This window comes from Scardinius erythrophthalmus (genome assembly GCF_964197995.2).
Source record: "Scardinius erythrophthalmus genome assembly, chromosome: 19".
NCBI lineage: Eukaryota > Metazoa > Chordata > Actinopteri > Cypriniformes > Leuciscidae > Scardinius > Scardinius erythrophthalmus.
The window spans coordinates 16,651,536-16,675,064 of record NC_138239.1 but is presented as its reverse complement, the minus strand read 5'-3'; the positions used below and the strand labels follow the sequence as shown (position 1 = coordinate 16,675,064).

The 23,529-nt window shown below is 37.4% G+C and overlaps 2 protein-coding genes across 4 annotated transcripts in view; both read left to right on the top strand.

The window, feature by feature from the left end:
* cln8 (CLN8 transmembrane ER and ERGIC protein) lies at window positions 1-4,504 on the top strand. 2 transcript variants are annotated; one of them, XM_081394280.1, is made up of 4 exons: window positions 1-221; window positions 548-779; window positions 900-1,259; window positions 2,363-4,504. In XM_081394280.1, the coding sequence occupies exons 2-4, from the start codon at window positions 591-593 to the stop codon at window positions 2,681-2,683; spliced, it is 870 nt and encodes a 289-aa protein (XP_081250406.1). In that variant the 5' UTR covers window positions 1-221; window positions 548-590; the 3' UTR covers window positions 2,684-4,504. The 2 variants fall into 2 exon arrangements, with proteins under 2 accessions (XP_081250406.1, XP_081250407.1); XM_081394281.1 differs by having other exon boundaries at window positions 44-221; window positions 603-779; window positions 2,363-2,944.
* A 2,865-nt stretch (window positions 4,505-7,369) lies between these two features.
* arhgef10 (Rho guanine nucleotide exchange factor (GEF) 10) overlaps window positions 7,370-23,529 on the top strand; it is a 50,438-nt gene continuing 34,278 nt past the window's right edge. Inside the window, exons 1-5 of one of the 2 annotated variants that reach the window (XM_081394038.1) lie at window positions 7,370-7,559; window positions 15,839-15,940; window positions 21,040-21,414; window positions 22,236-22,529; window positions 23,433-23,469. In XM_081394038.1, coding sequence (XP_081250164.1) covers window positions 15,904-15,940; window positions 21,040-21,414; window positions 22,236-22,529; window positions 23,433-23,469 — 743 coding nt within the window. In that variant the 5' untranslated portion in view covers window positions 7,370-7,559; window positions 15,839-15,903. The remainder of the gene's footprint in view (window positions 7,560-15,838; window positions 15,941-21,039; window positions 21,415-22,235; window positions 22,530-23,432; window positions 23,470-23,529) is intronic. The other variant, XM_081394039.1, reaches the window with a different exon arrangement.

Genomic DNA, 23,529 nt, shown 5'->3' with positions numbered 1-23,529 from the left:
GACAGAGCAGCGTTTATAGTCATGTGACTAGATGGTGTCACGTGAGGTCTATCGGTCTATGGGGCGTTTGAATGTGAAGAAGCAGACAGTATGGGAGAACGCCGGTGAAGGAATGTGAACAATGTTATTGTCGAGCTCGTGTCAAAAGAAAACATTATTAGTTTAACTCTTTCATACGCAGGAAAGAATGAGTTTATTGGGCATTATTACGTCTACAAGAGGTAAGAACAAAGACAACACACTTTTAAAAACAACAAACTAACGTTAAGCAGAAACTTGTAACGTCGAAAAGATGTTTAGTTAGCAAATGAGCTGTAGAAAGCATAACGTTACATCTGAGAGCAGACTGAACATCATCTGAGAGCAGACTGAACATATGAATGATGTTTAGTCTCCACCATCTACTTTTTACTCCACATTGTGTTTAAGGTCAAGATTTGGTTTCATACGGCAGTAAAGGGCAGAGCATTTTCTCTTAGTGAGTAATGCAGATAAATGGGACAGAGGGTGTGTCTGTATAATGGAATTATTGTTTTTCTCTTTCTAGACTAGTAATTGGTTCCATAGGAACTGACTGTGAAATCTGAGCAATGTCTTCCCAGCCAGATAACTTAATACTGTCCTCGGGTCACAACTTAAGCATGGACTACTCCTCCATGGACATTCGACTGAAAATCATCTGCCTGAGCTTCATCTTCTACACCTTCATCTTCATCCTCTGTCACATCCTGTCTAAACTGCTGTTTCACACCTTCCGCTCATTGTCAGCCAAAGAAAAGGTGCCCGTTAATATGTTAATGTAATGGTTGGCTTTTCATAAAAGATTCAGTTTTTGTTGATATGATATTCTGCCATTTGGATTATTTTCCTAACATTACAATCTTGATCTTTGCTTCAAGGTCTTCTGGGATCTAGCTGCGACACGGGCTGTGTTTGGCATCCAAAGCATGGTGGCAGGGCTTCGAGCGCTCATGGAGGACTCTGCTGTCTTCTCTGATAAGATTCTCGGACAGGAGGACTGGTCATGGTTCAACGTGCTGTCCGCTACTGGCTTTTTTCTGTTTGAAAATGTGGCCCTTCATGGGTCAAACGTGGCGTTCCGGTCCTTCGATCTGCCGTTAGCTATGCACCACTTCTTTGCCCTGTCAGGGTTTTTTGGGGCGGTTGTGTGGGACAGGCTGGGTCATTTCTTGCCTATGGTAACCCTGCTGATGGAGATGAGCACACCCTTCACCTGCATCTCCTGGATGCTGCTTAAGGTGAGATGCAACAGTCAAGAGAAAATGTTTTTTCTTGAAAATCAGTTTGTGAGATTTAGTGCAGTTTGTGCAGGGAACATTTTTGTGAGCAAAGAAGCAAGTAAACTGTTTGTCTGAAGACTGTAGTGATCTTATGAAACGCCTCTGCTTTCTCACCTGTTGGGCAGTTTCACTTCTATTTTGGTCTGGAGGGAAACATGTTTTTCTTCCTCTACTCAACAATTTATCATGCTTGGTCGCTGAGAACACTTTTATAGTTCTGCAATATTTGTACACTGTTCTTAGAAAGAGGAACTTTTTCTCTTTTTTTCGCTGATAAGTTTTAGCCATTTGAGGTGTTGTAGGTGCTAGACAAGGGATGGGCAACTTCAGTCCTGCAGAGTTTAATCAAACACCTGAACAAGCTAATCAATGTCTTCAGGAAAGCTGTGATGGTGTGAACAGCTGTGAACTTATCGCTTGGGTCTTACAGAGTCTCATGCGTGACAGCATTCTAAAAAGACGGCGAAGAAGTTAAAAGAAAATTGACTTTTAAAGAAAAAATGTCTAGACCGAGTCTCTGGACTCGTAACATAAATATGCACTGCATTCTCTTCATTGGTGCAAGGGATAGTATATTATCTATAAGTTTTCTTTTTCAAGTCAACTGTTGTCTTGATGGATCAACAGTTTGAAGACACTCTTGCTGAGTGACTTAAAGGGATAGTTCACCCAAAAAAGAAAATTCAGTCATTTACTTACCTTCATGTTGTTATTCATTTGTTTTTTGTGGATTTAAAAAAACAAAAGATATTTAGAAAAATAATAATAATGAAAAAATCCATACAATAAAAGTTGTTTTGGACCCTGTTGACTTTCATTGTATGGACAAAAATTAATGAAACTTTCTACAAAATATCTTCTTTTATGTTCCACAAAAGAAAGAAAGGCATACAGGTGTGAGGGTGAGTAAATGATGACAATTTTCATCATTTCATCAAGCTCAGTGATTCAGATATTCCCCCTGTGAAGCTAATTATGAATAAACCACATTTTAATTAATAAGACCCTGTTTTGAACTTGGTTATAAATGAATTCTCACATTCCTTCTCTTCTTTGCTAAGGCGGGCTGGTCCAGAACTCTGTTCTGGAAAGCTAACCAGTGGATAATGATTCACATGTTCCACTGCCGGATGGTTCTGTCCTACTACATGTGGTTGGTATGTTGGAATCACTGGGAGGAGATGAACACACACATCCCTCTGGTTCAGAGATTTCAGTTCTTCATGGGCCTCTTCCTGCTCACGTTCTTCCTCAACCCCATTTGGATGCATAAGAAAACCCTGCAGCTTCTCAATCCTGTGGACTGGAACTTTGACAACATGCCCACACCAGAGAACAGACCAATCCAAGACCAGGCACGACACAAACCCCATGCCAGCTGATTACTGCCAAGATCAAGGCCTTATGGGAAATACAATCTGAGGAAGACTGCAGCTATAAACGTCAGATGGGAGCAGAGAGATATTAGGCAATTTTGTGCAGTTGTGTTGCTTTTAGTGTGTATTGTTTAAGAGCTTTAGGTTTAGCACTAACTACTACAACTTACAACTACACTGTAAGTGTACTTACAGTGAGCTAGTTACCACTTACACTGTGAGCACACAGGTTGGTAAAGTTTCTATATTTAAAGGATTAGTTCACCCAAAAATGAAAATTCTGTCATCATTATATCGACGCCATGTCGTTCCAAACCTGGATGACTTGCTTTCTTCTGTGGAACTCTTTTTGTCTGTACAATGAAAGTCAATGGGGTCCAAAACAACACCTCAAGTGGACTTTTAGTTTATGGACCAAAAAGCCTTGTGTCATGTCATCTTTTGTGTTTTACAGAACAAAGAAAGTCATACAGGTTTGTAACAACAACATGAAGGTGAGAAAATCATGACAATTAATTTTTTTTTTTTATTATTTTATTTATTATTAACTATTTAAAAAGCTTTAAAAAAAGTATTACAATTCTGATGCATGTTTCAGGGATACTTCTATGTGCCTGTAAATATCACGAGATCCGTTTCATGCAACTTGCAACTTCCTGTTTGAGTTGAGTTGGGCGTCCTGAAAAAGCCTTTTACTGTACGTGTGTTTGAGTGTTTTGGGAGGGGCTGTTTGAGTCTCTTATCTCTTTGTACATTGGCAGTAGGTGCAGTACAGGTGATTTTTGTTTTGTAACGTATTTGTTACTCCCAGAAATTCATTGTCTTATGATGAAGAAAATCGTAACTGCATCATGACCAAACATGATCTGTCAACTCAACCACTCTCTACTTCACTAAACGTCACTCAGTATTTGCTTTGGAAACTTCAGTTTAAAGCCATCAGACCTTTTTTTTTTGTTTGTTTTTTGTTTTTCTAAGGATTTTTCTTTCAGAGAGTGCAGTGGTGTTGTTCAATGGCTGTAGGCTGCCTTTAGTGAGCATTTGTGGATGTTTGACTAAACTCTTTGTGTTCTCCATAAATAGGGTTTGTTCTGACTGACTGAATTATCTTTGAAGGAAGGAATGTATGTGTACGTACGTACCAGGGAAGGATAAGGGATGGAAAAGAGTTTTATTTCATTTTGAGGACTAGATATTGGTGTAGAGTTTCTCAGTGTATTATATGTTTTTGGTTAAACTAGTTGATACTTCCTTTTTTGTCTTATTTTTTGTTTCTTTAGAAGGCGCTAAAGAGCAAAAAAAGCAGAAGATTCACATTAATGGCATACAGCATATTTCAAGCAAATGCAACAGACAAGGCAAAACATCATAGTGTCAAATGTATGAGCATGTATGCATACAATGCTACTGCCATGATATGAATGAAGGAAAAAAACAGTGCTTGACCTCTGTATCAGCTCAGGGTGTTGTGAGGGTGATGCACAAACCCCCAAATGAATTCATGAATTCACAATGCATACCAAAGTCATGCTTGATTATTTATATGTAAATTCTTGTTACTTTTCATAGTTCATTTCAAAATCTAAATTTCAAAAATCTTAAACTGTGACAACGAACTACTGCCTGTGTTTCCACAATTGACTATAGTATGTTGACTGGAAATCTGTTGTATATTTAAATATTAATCAGTGTTATATTGGGTGCACATTTCTGTTGAAATGCATTTGTTTTAATTAAAAAATAGGTTTAAAATTCAAGATTCAAAGCTCATAAGCTGTTGATGCTCTTAGGATTTATTGTTTAAAAAAAAGAACTAATAAAAGTTTTACCCCAAAAAATGTTGTTTTCTCACTATAGAAACTTTTTGTTGCCTTGCAGAAGTGTTGTCCATTTTAAAACTTTACTGTTCAATGCAGCAGGTGCGACTCGATTGCACTTACTAACTTTAGACTTTAGTGAATGATCCACAGTGTTTTATCAGCTGTACAATTAATTATCAAAGATTCAAAGAATAGTTTTGGATTCCATTTCATTAGTGTGAATCAAGGGTGTCTGTGACAGAATTTCCGTCTTGTTTGAGGCTTCTTTCCATAAATTAGAAACATCAGCCCCAACACACGATACATTTCTGTAAAACTGAAGATGCTATCCATCCATTTGACCGGGAAACCAGTTATTATAATGAAAGGATGTGTGACATACCCTTTTATGTAAACTGAGCCAAAATGGGATGCCCTCATTTGTGACTTCATGTAGGTGGACGGGTCGGCATCAAACAGTACGTTGACCCTGAAATGCATGAAGTAAGGAAAATGACAAGCTTTTGCTAGTTTTCATAATGCGGTCACAAACCTTTTTAGTTCCATCGACCAAACTGGTTATTTTTGTTGCTGTAGTGCATCATATTCATGTTTCCATCAAAGGTTTGTGTCAAATAGTTATGACCATTTTATGACCTTATGAAAACTTTTTTTGTGTGTGTGTCAATGTCACTTAAAGGGATAGTTCACTTTGAAATTAATTTTTGATATGTTTTAGCTTACCTCAAGGGCATCCAAGATGTAGGTGTCTTTTTTTCCGCAGTAGTTTCAATTTTGATATTTTTAGGTCAAACCGTTCTTGTCTGTCAGTCATATAATGCAGGTCTGTGGTCACTGTCTCAAAACACAAGCACAGAGTCCAAATTAAAACAATTCCCCATCGTCCAAATGAAACAATTCCCCATCATAAGTACACATTGATGGCCTAAGACACAAAACGAGCGGTTTGTGTGAGAAAACGAACAGTATTTATATCGTTTTTACCTCTTGAAAACAGCACACGTCCAAATGGTCTGACGGCCACATGCGGGTATAGATGTATACGTAGATTTCGCCTTGGCTACTGCAGTTCATTGGAACGAAACCGTAGCAAAGCGACATCTAGTGTATATATCTATGCGGGTATAGATGTATACACTAGATGTCGCCTTCGCTACTGCAGTTCATTGGAACGAAACCGTAGCCAAGGCGACATCTATGAATATATCTATACCCGCCCGCGCCGTCAGACCATTTGGACGTGTGCTGTTTTCAAGAGCTAAAAACGATATAAATACTGTTCGTTTTCTCACACAAACCGCTCGTTTCGTGTCTTAGGCCATCAATGTGTACTTATGATGGGGAATTGTTTCATTTGGACGATGGGGAATTGTTTTAATTTGGACTCTGTGCTTGTGTTTTGAGACAGTGACCATCGACCTGCATTATATGACTGACAGACAAGAACGGTTTGACCTAAAAATATCAAAATTGAAACTACTGCGGAAACAAAGACACCTACATCTTGGATGCCCTTGAGGTAAGCTAAAACATATCAAAAATTAATTTCAAAGTGAACTATCCCTTTAATGCATTTCAGGGTCAACTTCCTGTTTCAAAGTCCAATCACCCTTAAAGGGATAATTCACCCCCAAAAAAGAAAGAAAATTCCGTCATCATTTACTCACCCTCAAGTTGTTCCAAACCTGTTTGAGTTTCTTTCTTCTGCTGAACACAAAATAAATTTTGAAGAATGGGCAACCAAAGAGTTGTGGTGGGGCACCATTGACTTCCATAGTATGAAAAAAAAAAAAAAATACTATGGAAGTCAATGGTGCCCCACAACAGTTTGGTTACAAACATTCTTCAAAATATCTTCCTTTGTGTGCAGCAGAACAAAGACATTTATACAGGTTTGGAACAACTTGAGGGTGAATAAATGATGACAGAATTTTTATTTATGGGTGAACTATCCCTTTAATTCGGCTACTTGTGTCAAAACATTTTTTTAAACTTTCAAATTGTTCGTTTTGTTCAAATGATTATTATTATTTACTACATAAATTATTATTATTATTATTATTATTATTATTATTTCATTTAATTCAGAAATGTAATCCCCACACAAATTGAAATGAAAAAAGGGCAGCTGAACTATAGGCTAGCCAACAAATATACCTAGGAAACAACACCGAATTAGGATCAGCAATTTAATGCAAATTTTAACGTAAAAATAAGGGTATGATGAGTGGTAAACACTGATCCCAACTCGGCACTAACTAAAGTTTGAAAGCATACAGCAGTTTGTGTGTGACCACTAGGCTGCAGTACAGCACCGCAAAAACACTGCAAATATTTGCCAAACTGTATTTATGTAACTTTGGACATTTGTGAAAGGGATCTACTAGCACGAAATATATTTTTGCCAGCAAATTATTTAAAAAAATTGTGTGATTTCGGAGCTAGAGCAAGATAACCGAATAATATTATAGCCTACTACTGAATGAAACAACTTAGTGTGTTTTTGTATTTAGAGTCATTTCACCACCTACTTCAAAATAATCATGATTTGATTATAATTTTTTTTCATTAGGCGCTTGGAAAACGAGTAATTATGTGAAATGCGGTGATCCTGCATTTAATCTGTGTTTATTTCACCTATTTATTACAACAATCACTGTAAGATTTTTCCCAGCAAATGCGTTCATTTATACTTATTAATTTGGGACTCTGGATGTGAGTGAAGCAGAAGGTGCAACGGAGCGGTTCAGTTCACACGCATCACGTGACACACATTGGAACGCGTGTGTCCATCCACACGGAGAAACGCAGGAAAGTTGACTGACGTGTCTTGAAACCAATGAGAGACCGGGCAACAAAAGGCTCCACCAATGAGGACGGAGTGGAGGGCGGAGACATGGAGCGGTAGGCTCGCGTTTGGGAAAAGCAGTGGAAAAGTTGCCTACTGTCTTTAAAAATGATACAGTGAATATTTACGAAGTTGGGTCTGTTCTGCAACTTACCGGTGTTGCGCACCATAGACGGGATTTAAACTTAATTTACTTCAAAGATCCAGAAAGATGGTGAGTAGGTAAAGCATGCGTATGAAATTTCCAAACACTTCCACTGAAAGTCTGTTATGTGTGAAATAAGTTTGTAATTTGTAACGCGTAAATTCAGCGTGATGCTGATTTACCTTTGTGCAGATTTCACCCTGCAATGAAGCTTATTGTCCGAGCGCTGTCGCAGTGATCAGATCTTTTTAATAACATAAACTGAGAAGTGTTCAACATCTGCGCCTGATGGGGCGGCTGCGCTTTTCCTGTTGGATTCTGCTTTACGTGGCAAGTGACAACTCCGCAAAGTCATGTTAGATTATATTAAAAATCTATACAATTCAGTAAACATCGAGCTTTCACAAGAACCGCCTGATACCTGGTGATCGTGTAACGTTAATCTAATCTAAAACGTGTTGTACAGTGATGCTGATGCACGTTCAAAGACATCTTGGAAATATCAGTGAATTATAAAGTTGTGATTTTACAAGCCTGGAAAAGTTAGGAAAAAAATATTCTAATGTGGTCTTGGATTCTTTTCATGATTAGGAATCGTTCCAGTTATGACTTTTGTAGTGATTTAAAGGCGCATGTAGTGATTTTAAAAAGTTAAAAAATTAACCAAACTTTTGAGAAATGTGACTAATATGATTTACACTTATGTAAGATGAAGACTCCAATCATATCAGTCCTCTAGAATTTTTTTATTTTTATTTTGAATGGAGGGGGTTCCTCCTCTTGGTCCCCGAAATGTTGACATCACGTACAGAAATCAGAAATAATACTCCTATATTTACTTTATAGAAGTCATTTGAACAGAATGAGTCCAAATGTCCAAACAAGACAACTTCTGGAGCAATGAAACAATATCAAACGAACCATATAAAGATCTGTTAGAATCCAATGACATCTATTATATAGAAAATAAGAAAATGCAGATGAAATGAAACAAAATAGAAAAATATAGCCCACAGCTTTGTTAGTACACACACACTAGATGCATCCACACTAATGGTTGCTGATACTGGGATAAATTAGAACCTGTCAAATGTAGACGAGTGAACTGACTGAGTGCACCGTATTTTTAAAGAAATAATTGGAAAAAATCTGAAAAAAATCTTGAAATCAATTGCTCAAAAAAAAACCCCTGCTAGAATACAACAATCAATTTACTTTTCCAAAAATAAAAATTAATACCACAGATGCTTATCATAGTGTCTTTCAGTATGAAAACATAAATTCAGTTTGACTACTCATTCTTGACATTTTTGGAAGTTTTCGTCCTTCACAATATTGGCATTCTTTACTAGAGTGTGGCTGTTGGAGAGAAGGTTGCCGAACAGTTCCCAAGTAAAGGGCCTTTCTAAAGATCTGAGCTCTCATGCACACAGTGTGTTATTCAGTTCAGAATCTTCACACCTCCCATTAAACATGGATCAAATGTTTGGAAACATTTAAGGAATGCTCTTTTTAATTAGTCAAACTTTTCCACTTCCTCTCAGTTTTATGGCATAATTTCCTTCCCTGGGAGCTGCAGTGCTTTCAGGAATCTGAGGCCCTCTGGCCTTTTCCTAGATGAGTGTGTGTGATACGGGGGAAGAGCCCTCTCATGTGCGACTGCATTGTTTGGCTCCATGCTTGTCCGACTCACTTTGCATCAGAGCGCAGGAGAGGACAGGATTTGCTCAGATTGCAGGCAATTTGCTTAGCAAATAGCCACACCACTGGAGCAGGGGGCTTCTCCTCCCACGGTGATCTGCTCCGTAAATAAAGACTGTGGATTACTAGCTTGGTTTTCAAGCTTGCTGAATGTTGGTTCAATCCACATCCAAACGAACATTTGTTTGCAGCCAATCAACATTTCTTTGAGTTGTTCTCTAGTAGTGCTTACACATGTGCAGAGAAGTGTGCTCTTTAGGAACAAATGAGTGGCACAGTTTCCTTCAGGAATCTGCAAGGAAAATGGAATTTATGATGGGGGGACTTGAAACAGTGGGAGAAGGAGACAGAAATTAGAGGGAAAAAACTCTTAGTTTGCTTCCATATTCATTGGGGTCAGGGCAGATGGTGTTTTGTTGGGTGATCTAACATTGTGGTCAAGCAGTACACTTGGGATCCATGTTTGTTAATTGTTAGATCTCCCGTGTCCATCTATGTGCTTGTGTGTTCTGTGAAGGATTACTTAAATCCGCTGAGAATCCACAGAGATGCCAAACATGCCAGGAGGGATGCAGCTTCTCAAAGTTCATTCAGTTAAGCACTACGGACTTGCCTTCTCTGAAACTTTTAAAGGGATAGTTCTCAAAAATAAAAATTCGATCATCATTTACTTACTCTCATGTTGTTCCAAACCTATATGACTTTCTTATTTTGTGGAATTTTGTGGGGGTTTTTTTCCAGATAATGAAAGTCAGTGGAGCCCAAAACAGTGGAGCCTTTCATTCTATTGACAAAAAAAACAACAAAAATGAGAAACTTTTCTAAATATCTTCTTTTGTGTTCCACAGAAGTCATACAGTTTTGGAATGACTTGATGATGAGTAAATAATGATACATAAAAGTTGTATGTGAACTTAGAATCTAAACATTATTTAGCCTTCATAATCTGATTTGCAGTTATTTTGTTAACATGGTGACGCAGATAACAGTATATCATGGATGTGTTATGTTAGACTTCATCAAATTTAAAGGGATATTTCACCCAAATATTAACATTCTGTCATCATTTACTCACCCTCATGTTGTTCCAAACCTGGTGTGCGTTTCCCAAAAGCATTGTTAACCAACTATGATCGCAATTTCCATTGAACTCTATTGGTAACGACAGAACTTGCGACCATATTGTTGGCTTTGTGAAACGCATCCCTGTATGAGTTTCTTCTGTTGAACACAAAAGAAGATATTTTAAAGAATGTTGCTGGTAACCAGACAGTTGATGGTAGCCATTGACTTCCATAGTATTTTTTTTTTCCTACTATGGAAGTCAATGGCTTCCGTCAACTGTCTGGTTACTGACATTCTTCAAAATATCGTTTTCATTTGTGAAAATTTTTGAGTGAACTATCCCTTTAATTTCTCGCCTCCTCATCCTCTGTCTTTAATGTCTACTCCAGCAGGATTTTAGACTGGCTTTGACCTGCCTGTGTGTGTGTTCTCATTGGGTGTGTTTGCTTGAGCTCGCAGAGTTTGCTTTACAGGTCCGTATTTAACACATTTCAAGCTGGTTTATAGGAGAAAATAGATGGATGGAATGTAGCGTTTGCTTTTCCAAGTCATTATTTAGTGGTTTGTAAAGTGTACTTCTGTCAGGAATTCTAACTGTGAATTAAACTTTTGACCCTGACATATTTGCAGACTCAATGGTAAGACTTTAAGGCATTTATTGTGATAATGTGATATGTGAGATGTTTACATACCGTTAGCAGTCATTCCTTAAAGTTCAAATGAAATGGAAATTCATTCTATTTTCTACATGCATGTTTTTAATCTTATTGTTTACATTCATCCGTGTATGTTTCCTTTTTTATTTATTTTTTGATCCCGTAATTTAGTTTATTATTTATTTTTGGCCTTTTTCCTTTATTGGATAAAGGAGACCGGAAGCAATGGGAGGAGAGAGGGGAACAGGATTGGGAAAAGACCTCGAGTCGGGACTCGAACTCGGGTCGGCTGAAGCACCACAAGGCTCCAATAAGCCATAATAATAATTTTTAATCAAAACTTCATAACTGGATCTTTCGGTGACTTCTCTCTGGTCTGATTTTGATCTATCTGTCCAATCAACAATTGATGGGTTGATGTTTTTTTTTTTTTGATAATCCGTTTAATAGGCTATATGGTACGTCACAATGTCGAAGAGAATAGCTGCTGCTACTTTCACTACATAGAGATTTTAAGTATCAGTTGTTTGCTAATGTTGAAGTTCACCCCAAAAACCCAAATTCCTTCATTATTCGCTCACCTTTATGTTGTGGTATAACTTTCTTTTTTCTGTAAAAACAAAAGAACATTATGCAAAAGTTGTTCTTTTGGGTCTGTGCTTTGTTCACAAAATCGCTCCGAATCATTAGTACACATCCAGTTGCCTTGTTCCCATTGCAGCGGTTCCCAGTTCTGCAAGAATTAGAAACTGTCCATACTGGACGTGGCAAACCGACCGTTGCAAATTAATTTGTCCTTCCTGTCAGAAGTAACACAGCGCTTGGAGTACGTCAGAAAAGAACGGAGCATCAGTTCACTGTCAGGAATTTGTCCTGTCATGTTGCGTCATTTCGCATCCAGTGTGGATGGCATAACTGATTATAATGGGTTCTATTATATTTAGTTGCGTCGTGTCATGCAGCTCACGTCTGGTGTAGGAGAAGATTATCAGTGAACGATGACTTAAATTTTGACTTTGTTTATGAATTAAATTTGTGTGGCATCATAAGATGAATTCTGATGGTTTGGACTCACACATTCCATAGATTTGTGTTAAAAATGAAGGTAAATGTGCGCAATGAGGCATATCGGTGTGTATTACACTAACAAACTGACTTCATTCTCTCAGACATGTCTGAAGTGATACAGGAAGCAGCAGACTGGCAGAAACCCTGAAGCCACATTTCAAGAGCACGGTTTTTTCCCTTGCCCTGCACAATTACACACCCTGAAGTCAAGCTCAAACTAAACATTGATCAGCTCATCATGGTCAATGCTGACACTCCCAACTCTCTGGATGTTTCATGCACATTGCACAAGCCCAGTAAAAACAATTGATCTTATGTGTTTTGTAAAAACATTTTCAGGGTAATATTTGAAGTAAAAATTCAGACAGTTATTAATATCCTTATGATTCCTATAATGAACGCTGTTTGAGTGTTTATAGTTTCACACCAGCGGTGTGGTTGTGAGTTTGTTTAGTAGTGTGGTCTGCAAAACTTACTGTCTGTTGTGTCATCAGAACAGAGAAATAAAGCTTGAGACTGTCATGTAGGATTGAATTTATCTCCCCTCACAGCCTTTTCCTAAGCCACAGACCTCTGAAACTTGTCATTTAAAGCTCCCTCTTGTTAACTACCTGTCATTTAAGTGATATATTGTCATGGTGTCATAATGCTCTGAAGGCAAATGTGCTTTGTTAAGGTTGATCCATAAATTAGTGTTTCTGCACACACGGCTCTGATTCTTGTGTTGTTCTGCACAGGTGTGTTGTTATTTCAAGCTTCACACATTCTGTCATAGCTCTGTTTCCTGTTGGTTGTGTGTGGTTGTGTGGTCCAGGTAAACCCTGTGTTGTGGGGCGTAATACCTGAAATTTTTGAACTTGGAGAAATTGTTTGCTCCCTATGAGGAAAACAGCTTATAAATACTAAATGTTATTTTTTTTATGTAAAAATGCAGAACGTTTTCTGTGAGGGTTGTGTTTAGGGTTAGGAAATAGAATATACAGTTTGTACAGTATAAAAATAAATATGTGTATATGTTTAAAACATGAAAACCCAGTGTGTGTGTTTGCTCTCTTCCCTCAAAATACAGTATATCATGAATTGTTTCACACGCCTTTATCTAGTCATATTATGATTACGTTATATTATACTATACATTTCTATAGTTTTAATAAGAAAGTAATAAATTATAAACACTACAGGTCACTATTAAAAAAAAACAATTATTTTTTTAATTGTTTTTCCTTATTTATCAATTTTATTCAAAGACATTCCCAAATGTCTATAAAGATTAGTTTTGTCAGATCTAAGTATTTGATATCAGGGGACAAATTTTTTACACTACAGAGTTTTTATCAAAGTCTTAGATGGTTGAAATAGTTGTTGCTAACAAGTTAACATGCAGAATACTTGCACTTCTGTCTGATTTTCCCACTCAAAGTTAGGCAGACATCTGTTCTTATCTCTTTTCTTCGTTGTTATGGCATATGGAGTCTGTGGGGTGAGAGAGAAAAAGATAAGCTTCAAAGAGTGTGTAGACTAAACAAGCAGTCACCATCCTGGCTTTTTTTCCCGCTCATTAACAGACTGTGTCATGAGGATCTGCTCTTATAGTGCACAAGTTCTGGAAGTAAAAAATGTCTTTAATCTTCTCCATAGAGAAAATGACTTTCATAACCTTGAGTTACAATGAGTTCTGAGTTTAATACATGGTATATGCCACTGCATTGAAGCTGTGTGTGTGTGTGTGTGTTTGTGTACTACAGTTCAAAAGTTGGTAGGTAAGAAGTCATCTTACAGTATTACAGTATTTTTAATTAAATTAAAAAAAATTATGATAGCAAACCTGAATTTTCAGCATCATTACTCCAGTCTTCAGTGTCACATGATTCTTCAGAAATCATTCTAATATGCTGATTTGCTCAAGAATAAGAACAATTCTTCTTAATATCAAAGTTGAAATCGTTTTGCTTGTTAATATTTTTTTGTGTAAAACTGTGATACATTTTTTTTTTTTCAGGATTCTTAGATGAACAGAAAGTTAGGAAAAGTATTTACTGTAAATTGTGGCCAATTAATCAAAATTCAATTAGATGCATTACAATATATATCATATACACATGTTTGTTTACATAATTTTTTGTTTTTATTTAGTAATTGATTGGGGAAAAATACTTGAATCCAAATGCTGCTAAACAATTTGGGCTGTCACTTGTAGTTTTGCTGTCATTCCAAATGATTACAATGACTGTCAGCAAAACAGATTTTCTTCTCGTCATGTTTGTTAGTGACTCGTGAGTCGTTATGTGTAGAAAGTACTGTGATAACGAGAGAACAGCTTGCGTGTCTGTGCCAGGATCTTATTGTGTGTGATAATAGTCGTGCGTCAGTCGGTCCGCCTCGTCTCTCGCTGACCTTCATTGTCGCACACACATGAGCCTCATGAGAAACTCCTCTATTCCACAGAATGACTTCACTGTTCCACTGACCCTCGTCTGAAAACACAGCTGAGAGGAAAGCACTGTTGCGCGTGTGTGTGTGTGTGTGTGTGTGTGTGTGTGTGTGTGTGTGTGTGTGTGTGTGTGTGTGTGTGTGTGTGTGTGTGTGTGTGTGTGTGTGTGTGTGTGTGAGAGAGAGAGAGCTGCAGAAAAAGATAAAGGGTTTTTCTATCCCTCCCTGTCACAGATTGTCCGGAGTCACTCATGTCTGTGCATGTGCGTGCGTTTCCAGTTTGGATGTAATAAGTGGGCCAACAGTGACGAACTGCCACTTCAATGTCATGGTACACTTGATTACATATCTGACTTTGACATACTGTGTCGCTCGCTGACAGGGTGGGGAGAAATTTTTAGCCCAGTATGTTCTGGTGGTGTAGTGTTCTGCAATGATAACAGAAGTTATATCAGTGCAAAATGAACAAACAGAGGCCAGATTTTGAGTGATTGTGGACTGAAGGTTAAGCTTATGAGAGTCATCAGGGTTGAATAGGACTGAGGTAAGTCAGAGCAGATGTGATGGTTTGGTGGATTGTGAGGAGATTGAGATGATTTGCTCCGAGTTATCAGCACAGTTAAGATCAGATTCATTTAATAAAACTATTTAAATTTGGTAGGTATGCTAATTTTGTATTTATAAACTTAAAGCTGTTTTTTTGTTAACTTGGAAATTTAAAGCTGATGCGTGTGTAATTGTGCACCAAATGAAAAAAAAAAATACTGTTTCCATTCAGGTTTCTCCAAACACTCCGCTTAGGGTTAAAGTTATTGTTTAGTAAAACAGATAGTCCCGCCCCTCACTGACACCATTGGTTGACCCATTGTTTCTGTGTCAGGATGAGTCTTTTATTATTTGTTTTAATGTTTGTAATTTTTGAATTAAAATTCAATTTGATATTTTTGGGTGGCATAAAATGTCACGGAAGTAAAAAGTGTCCTGATATCACAATGAAGAAAAAAGACTCTTTAAAAGAAGGAAATTATTAAAAAGAAAACGAAAAAAGAAAATGCGAATAGTGTACGCAATTATTAGTGAATGATTCCCAGTGTCTCCCATTTATAATGTTTATATAAATTTAAATATTCAAATAAATCAAATGATGCCAACTTTTATGGTGCTTTTTCTGTCCTTTTGGAGCTTGATGGCCCCTGATCATCACAATGAACTACTGCCATTGTATGCAAAGTGCTGCATAACACACTTTTTTTGTGTTCCTAGTACAACATCATATGAGTTTGAAACAAACATAAGGAGGATGGGTAAATAATAGCATAAGTGTCATTTTGGATGAGCTATTGCTTTAAGCTATGAGGTCATTCTTGTGTGTGTTTGTGTGGGTGAACTCTGTCTCTGTGGCTAACCGCTGTCTCTCTGTTCCTGTAGGTTTGTTAAAGTTAGCGAAGGATCTCTCCCTGATCATCTGTGTGTCTCAGAAGAGCGTGTTCAGCATGGACGTGGAGGATTTCCCCCCTCCTCCACCAGACCGTAAGCAGATCCGTCCTCTCACAGCTCTCAGCACACAGACTGTTTACTTTGACAAGAGGACCGTGTGTTTCTGGCACAAAAATGTGAATGGCAATTTTTGTCAAAGCATCTAAAAGCTGCAGGGGTTTTACTGACGAGTATCATGGTCATATTCACTCTCACTGTGTCGAATGCACAGGAATGTCATGCTTATAGGAGCCTGAAGGGTAGAGAGGAGAGGAGAAGAGAATGAACAGTGTAAACACATTCCATGGCTCAGCCACTAAGCGTGTGGGTTGAAGAGTGGAGGAACGCCAGAACGAATGCAGGGGAGGTGAAAAAAGCAGCCAGAAAACAGAGACTGTGTCTTGATGCAGAGAGAATGACAGAAGAGCGAAATATTAGTTTAACTAATTAAAGTAGTGCTGTAATTAAAGGGATTGTTGAAAATTATTGTCATTTGCTCCCTCATATCATTCCAGATCTGTATGTCTTCGTACATACCTATTCACAACTTGTACACTTTGATTCTATGAGGTAATTTTCGTTGTGCAATAGTCTACACACATTGATGTGAGGAAGTTTGATTTTAAACTTTGAATTTAAATTATTTAGATTTACTAAAAATGATAATGAATAAATTAATGAACTAAATATGTATTCAGTCTTTAAAGACTTGTTTAAATACTAAAAATTCTTATTTGCTAAACGCCGACAGTATATGAGAAAGTATTAGACCATTTAATTTCTCTATTTTTTAAAGTTTTGTCTAATAATTTATAGGAAGAGAATGGAGGTCCTGTGCGTCTGCACTCCGGCACTGGCATTCTCAGCGCTGTCTATCGATAAATTAAGAGAGATAATATTTCCGTAAAATGTGATATATCTGTCTGCCGCTATTCAGTATAACAGTTTAAAACCATAAGCCCTTTTAACCATAAGGTTCATTTTTGTCAGCAGATCCTTTCCAAAACAGCAACTGAATAATCTGCATCGTAAGGAATGAGACCCATTTAAGTCGATAAGCTAATGTTAAAGTTTAAACTAAAACTGCACACATTCCACATTATTTTAAAGCTCTTACTGCATGAATATTCACCGTCGGTCATGTTTTTGGGAATATACGGAAACTCCCTCGTGCTTTATCTCTCTCTTACTCCATTCATTAACACTGAGAGCTGATAAAGCCACTTTCAAATCTCTCTGTTCATGCCTCAGTGATTCTTTCTCATTTCCCATTACACAGTTAAAAGGCTAGTTCACCCAAAAATGAAAATTCGGTCATTAATTACTCACCCTCATGTCTTTCCAGACTCGTAAGAACCTTTGTTCATCTTCAGAACATAAATTAAGATATTTTTGATGAAATCCGAGAGCTTTCTGAGCTCTCCATTGACAACAACGCAACGACCACTTTCAAGGCCCAGAAAGGTAGTAAAGACATCGTTAAAATAGTCCATGTGACTCCAGTGGTTCAATCTTAATGTTATGAAGCAACGAGAATATGCAAGAATTTCTTCTCTTCTGTGCCAGTCTCCTACGCTGTTTACGTTGTAACCACAGTGCAGCGCTTCTGGGTTCTGTTCACGTGAGCACCACGACACATGCGTGTGATGCTGACACAGGAACTGGCCGATACAAAGTCTGCATTCTGACGTAGAACCCGGAAGCGCTGCAGTGTGTTTACTACGTCAACCGTGTAGGAGACTGATCAAAAGAAGAGAAGAAATTCGTCAAGTTGCTATCCTAGCTTCATAAGATTAAGGTTAAACCACTGGAGTCACAAGGACCAAAGGTCTTATGAGTTTGGAACGACATGAGGGTGAGTAATTCATAAAAGAATTTTCATTTTGGGGTGAACTAACCCTTTAAGTCCAAAAGAAGAAAGCTAACTCATCTGAAGTCCCTCCCCCTTTCCTAAACTCTTAACCTTTGACCTTTCCTCTCAGGGATTTAAAGATGTGGCTGTGGCCTGCTCTGACCTGTACTCCCATACCAGGTGCTCAGCGTCGTACTGTAATGTGCGATACTTGGGGGTCAAAGGTCGCAGTTTTGATGCTGTTTTAACATGGAGTCAGATTGTTTAGTTGTAAATTGTTCATTCACATTACTGAATGTCATGTTAATGGATACATGGAGATGGAGATACATGTTTTTGTTTGCATGCCGACTGTCATGTGTAGCTGTAAGGCATGCAGGGACGACGCTCCTACTAGCTCACACTGAATAAAGATGCCATCTCATCTGTCAACAAGTAACAGTGGTAAACCAAACTACTTTAAGATGGGTTCACACTGTACAGTTTTATTGTACAAAATTGTTGCTTGTCAGATTGTACGATATGATTCCCTTGAGATCCTGGGTGGAAGCAAGTTTGCATTTCCACAACATTTTTTGTTTTAGGATATTGTGTAGAATTAAACTTTATATAATATAATAAAATATAATTGTATGTAACGTACTGATCAAAAGTTTGGTGTTTTTTTTTTACATTTTTTTTTTTTAAAGAAGCTCACCAAGGCTAATTTTATTTGATTAAAAATACACTTAAAACAGTATTATGAAAGTGTTTTCTTTTTGTTTCTATCATCAGTGCCACATTGCTCAGAAATCATTCTAATATGCTGATTTGGTGCTCAAGAAACATTTCATATTATTATCAATATTGAAAACAGTTGTGCTGCATAATAATTTTGTCTAAGCCATGACACTTTTTTTTCAGAATAATTTGACGAATAGAAAGTTTAATAGAACAACATTTATTTGAAATACAAATCTTTTGGTACATTATAAATGTCTTAACTGTCACTTTTGATCAATTTAATGTCTCCTTGCTAAGTAAAAGTAATTCTTAAAAAATAACTGACACCAAACTTTTGAATGGTAGTGTATACAACAAAATAATGTAAAATGTAACACTTTAAACAACACAAATGTTGAAAAAAACTCTCCTTATCAAAACATGAGCTCCCGAAATAACATTATAAAGAGCAATAACTAATGTAAAATAAGTTTTTATTTGACATGTTTTATTGCATTATGGAAAGAGAATGTATTCACAAATTGTGCTCCACGAAGCTTTTCTCAGAAGATGGCAATAAAGCGAGACGTGTGCACCTGGCTTTAAGTGGTTTAGACTGAGAAATGCTTAGCTTATGGAAGTCAGCGAAGGAAATTGGTCTGTCGTTTGTTTTTGGACTTTGCAGCCTGAAGTGGGAGGACGACATGTTTTCACTATGTTTGGAATCTCTGCTATTCCAGTGAACAAACTCTTACCAGCGCGCCACGGTGGATTTATCGACTTAAAGAGATAACTGTTTCCGTCAGCGGAAACATGGTTTCCTGGGCAGTGTTCCAGAGTCTTTCAGTTTTACCACTCCTCACATTATCCCTGTGAGAGGAAAAACAAACATTATTTAAGACTCCATGTAATGAATTTCAGTGGTTGAGAGATCTTACTGTCCGGATACTGTCTTGTTTTGTAAATAAACTGTAACAGGCTTAATTACTGTAGTGTAGTATAATGGTCACTGTGTGTGCTTCAGCCCTGTGAGGGAGGCTGCGATTGGACAGGGGGTCCAGAGCTGAATGGAGGAAAAGAACTCTCACATTACTCACATTTCTGAAGAGTGAGTCACTGGGTCAAGAGAATCCATGAACTGCCAAGTGCTTGCTTCATAATAGCCTCACCCCATAAATCTCCCTCCCGGTCTCTTCTCTTATTCATCAGCCCTCCCTTCTTTCTACCTTGCACATCTTTCATCTGTACTGTAAAGCTGCCAATGAGTTTCTGATGTAGAATCATTAAAGACAGAAGGAAAAAATTAAAATTCTGCCATTTGCTCAGCTCCATGTTGTTCCAAACCTGTGACTTTTTCATCTTGCACAGAAGGACAAGAATTATAGTGTAAAAAAAGTAGTTCATTCAACTACCAAATCAATAGTTGTGTGAAGAACAGACCACGATTTAATGGGATACTTCACCCAAAAATTAAAATTTTCTCATCATTTGATTACCCTCATGCTGTTCCAGATGTGTATGACTTTCTTTCTTCAGATGAACACAAAGAAAGATTTTTTGGCCATTTTTGGTTGAACTATCCCTTTAAATCAGGGTTGTCCAATCCTGCTCCTGGAGGGCCACTGTCCTGCAGAGTTCAGCTCAAACCCCATTTAAACACACCTGAACCAGTTAATCAAGGTCTATTGGCATACTAGAAACATCAGGCAGGTGTTGGAGCTAAACTTTGCAGGACAGTAACCCTACAGGACAAAGTTTGGACTACCCCTTCTTTAAATTTAGTGTTAGCATTTTCTTTTTTGTCATAGCTAGCCTGTAATATACAAACCAAACCACATTAGTAAGACCTTGTTCTTTTGTCCTCTGCTCCCAGTAGACATGTTTTCTCTTTATCACTTCAAACCTGTGGAAAATAAGCAGTGTGATGTTTTGACCCCTTTTCCTTTCAGCATAAATGTGCTTACTGTAGTCAGTTTTGGTGTTTGATTTTTTTTTTTTTTATTCTTCTCTGTTCCCTTACAACTTTGTGCCATGTGTAACTCTGACTTTGAGAGCCAGTTTGAGCAGAGGGTTCTTGTACATACCCTAAAATTAGAGTTTGCTCTCAGAAGTCTGAACATGTGTCTGTGTGAACCCTGGGTGGGCAAAGAGGAGGGTGGGAACAAACCTCAACCACAAAATACTCCATTCACAGACTTTGCTGGGCCATTTCTAACTTATCATTTGTCTGTTTTAGTGGTGCTCTCCTAGTAGAAATGTGCAAAACTACATATTTTCATGTGACCACAAGTTCAGAGTGTATAATATATTTTAGATAATGAAGTATTGCTATTACGAAATATAAAAAAAAGAAATCATATATATATGTATATATATGTGTATATATATGTATATATGTATGTATGTGTATGTATGTGTGTATGTATGTGTGTATGTATGTATGTGTATGTATGTGTATGTATGTGTGTGTGTATGTGTGTGTATGTGTGTGTATATGTATGTGTATGTGTATGTGTATATATATATGTGTATATATATATATGTATATATATATGTATGTATGTATGTATCATGTATCTGTCTCTCTGTCTCTCTTTAGTGTTGGATGACGTAGATGAAGGTGAGAGGTTTGAGTTTGACAGCAGTAGTAATGAAGTCCCCGAGGCGGATCGGCCACCCCCTCACCCTGAGGGAATCTCCGTGCCTCCACCCTGCTCATCAGCAGCCAGAGACGCACCCATGAATGGAACAAGTCCATACCCAGAGAACTTACTCACTGCAGAGGCTGATCTGCCCCCTCCACCCCAGAACTGCCTCACTAATAACAGCCCTTTGTCTCATGAACCCTTCCCACAGGGTGATCTACCTCCTCCTCCCATAGAGCTCTGTCACAATGCAGCAGAAGGCCAAGACAGAGACCCTCCACCAGCACTAGAGGGCGCTACAGGAGCTGCTGCACACAGACAGCAGGACGGTGAGTGTACAGTGGATACTAAAATTATGATTTTTATCTGAGATTTATTAAAAATGTATATGTTAATTCTGCTTTCTAACGACTGCTAAGAAATCGCAAGATTATGATAAAAAAAAAAAGTGATACGTTTTATCTCAGATACGCTTCAAAAAAGTACTTATTTTCCAGATAGTATTTTTAACAATTTGCTTTAATACAATAACAATTTAATTTTGGAAACAATTATTTTATTTTATCTTCCGCAAAATATTAAACAATATTTTTCTCACACAGTATAAATGGGTTTTCTTTACATGAAAATATGTTTTTTTATATATATATATATATATAATGAGAAGAGTTCTTATCATCATATTTGTGTGTCCTTGCCATTAAAAACTCTAGTATCGACTACAATGAGATTTATGCAATGAACTATTGGCTGTCTGGAAAATCAAAAAAAAAAAAAGTATATTGTGTACAGTTATTGATTGCCCTCTGCAATGATGTCTATGTGTATTACTGACTGGAAATCAAATCGACAGCCGTTTGGGTGGTCGCTCATTGCATCAAATTGCTATTTGTTTTGTAAATGCTTGCACGGTTTCTGAGGTTACATCTGTCTCTTTCTTTCCTTCAGTCTTTCTCTTTCTTTCTGACGGTTAATGTAGATATAATCTTGAGTTATTTATTTGTATCATGAATCCTTCCCACCTAAGATAATATAAATGGACAAAGATAATTCACTAGAATAGCTGCTTAAACTCTAAACCAATAACACGTGAGATGTCCTGCTCTCCTACAAACTTTCTTGACAAGTCCCTGTACTTTCTGATCAATAGAGAGCAGAGGTGCCAGTGTGGTTCCCACCTCTGTGTCCAAAGTCAGCCCCTACTCTGTGATTGACATCGCCCCTATGCAGCAGCAGCTGCTGTCAGAGCAGAGCGGCCCTCCCTCCTCTCCCCCAGCCAATGAGAGTGAAAGAGACATTCAGGATGTACCCAGTAGCCCAGGGTTGCCCTCTGGGTATTCAGTGCCAGTGCCCTGTGGTTATGCAACGCCCTCAAATGTGCCGGCGATCCGGCCAACCTACACAACCCCAGTTATCATCCGACACTTCTCTATGGATGAAGATGGTAAAAAGAGAGATTGTTCTCATTTGTTACCCTTTGATTTATTCTCTCTGCTGGTCTGGTTGGAATAGGGGTTCACTCACCATACATATCCTCTCTCTTTTCACTTTCTGTCTTGTTTCATGCTCTCTGTCTCTTCTTTTTCTGAAGTTTTGCCATGAGGAAGTTGGGGATAAATTTAGCTGTGGCTTTGGCTGCGATAAAGTTTCCTGTTTTTTTTTTTCTCTAAAGTGGCCTAAATGTTAACTTAACTTCTACATGTGCATTCTCAAATGAAATGATGATGAAGAAAGTAATGCAGTGCCAAATGTGTATATATATATATATATATATAAACCTCTATTATAATAAACGAACCTCAGTAGCATAATAAGCAAACAGTTGGAGAGCCATTCTCAAATGTATACATATTTCACAAAACCATTCTTGGCAGACATAATTAGTATCTGGTTAAAAAAAAAAAATATATATATATATATATATATATATATATATATATATATATATATATATATATATATATATATATATAATAACACTGTATATAATGTATATACAATATACTGTGTTTGTGTGAGTCTTTTATTACCATTTTAAATTCATATGTATGCACAATTGATAATTATAATTCCAACCATTTAAGCTTTATCCTTTTAGTTTTAAAGTTTTTAGAGTTATGAGAATTATATATTCAGGCAAGTGTGTCCAAACTGCTAGTGTATGTAGAGATGAGAGGGAGAAAAACAAAAGTATTGGCTTGAATTTTATAGGAGACTCTCAGTAACACATTACTGTCCCCTTGTGGTGTAATGTTTTTCAAGCTGTAAACTTGATCCGATTTGAACATTTTTGAGACGCAGTTGAATGTATCTGATAATGCATGAACTGTTTTGATGTGTCCTGCAGTGACTGTGGTGGGAGCTGGAAATACCCCAGTGGACAGGTGAGTGAGACCGCACAGATGCAGTGTAGTACTGCTTTACTAAGATATCTGATGCATATT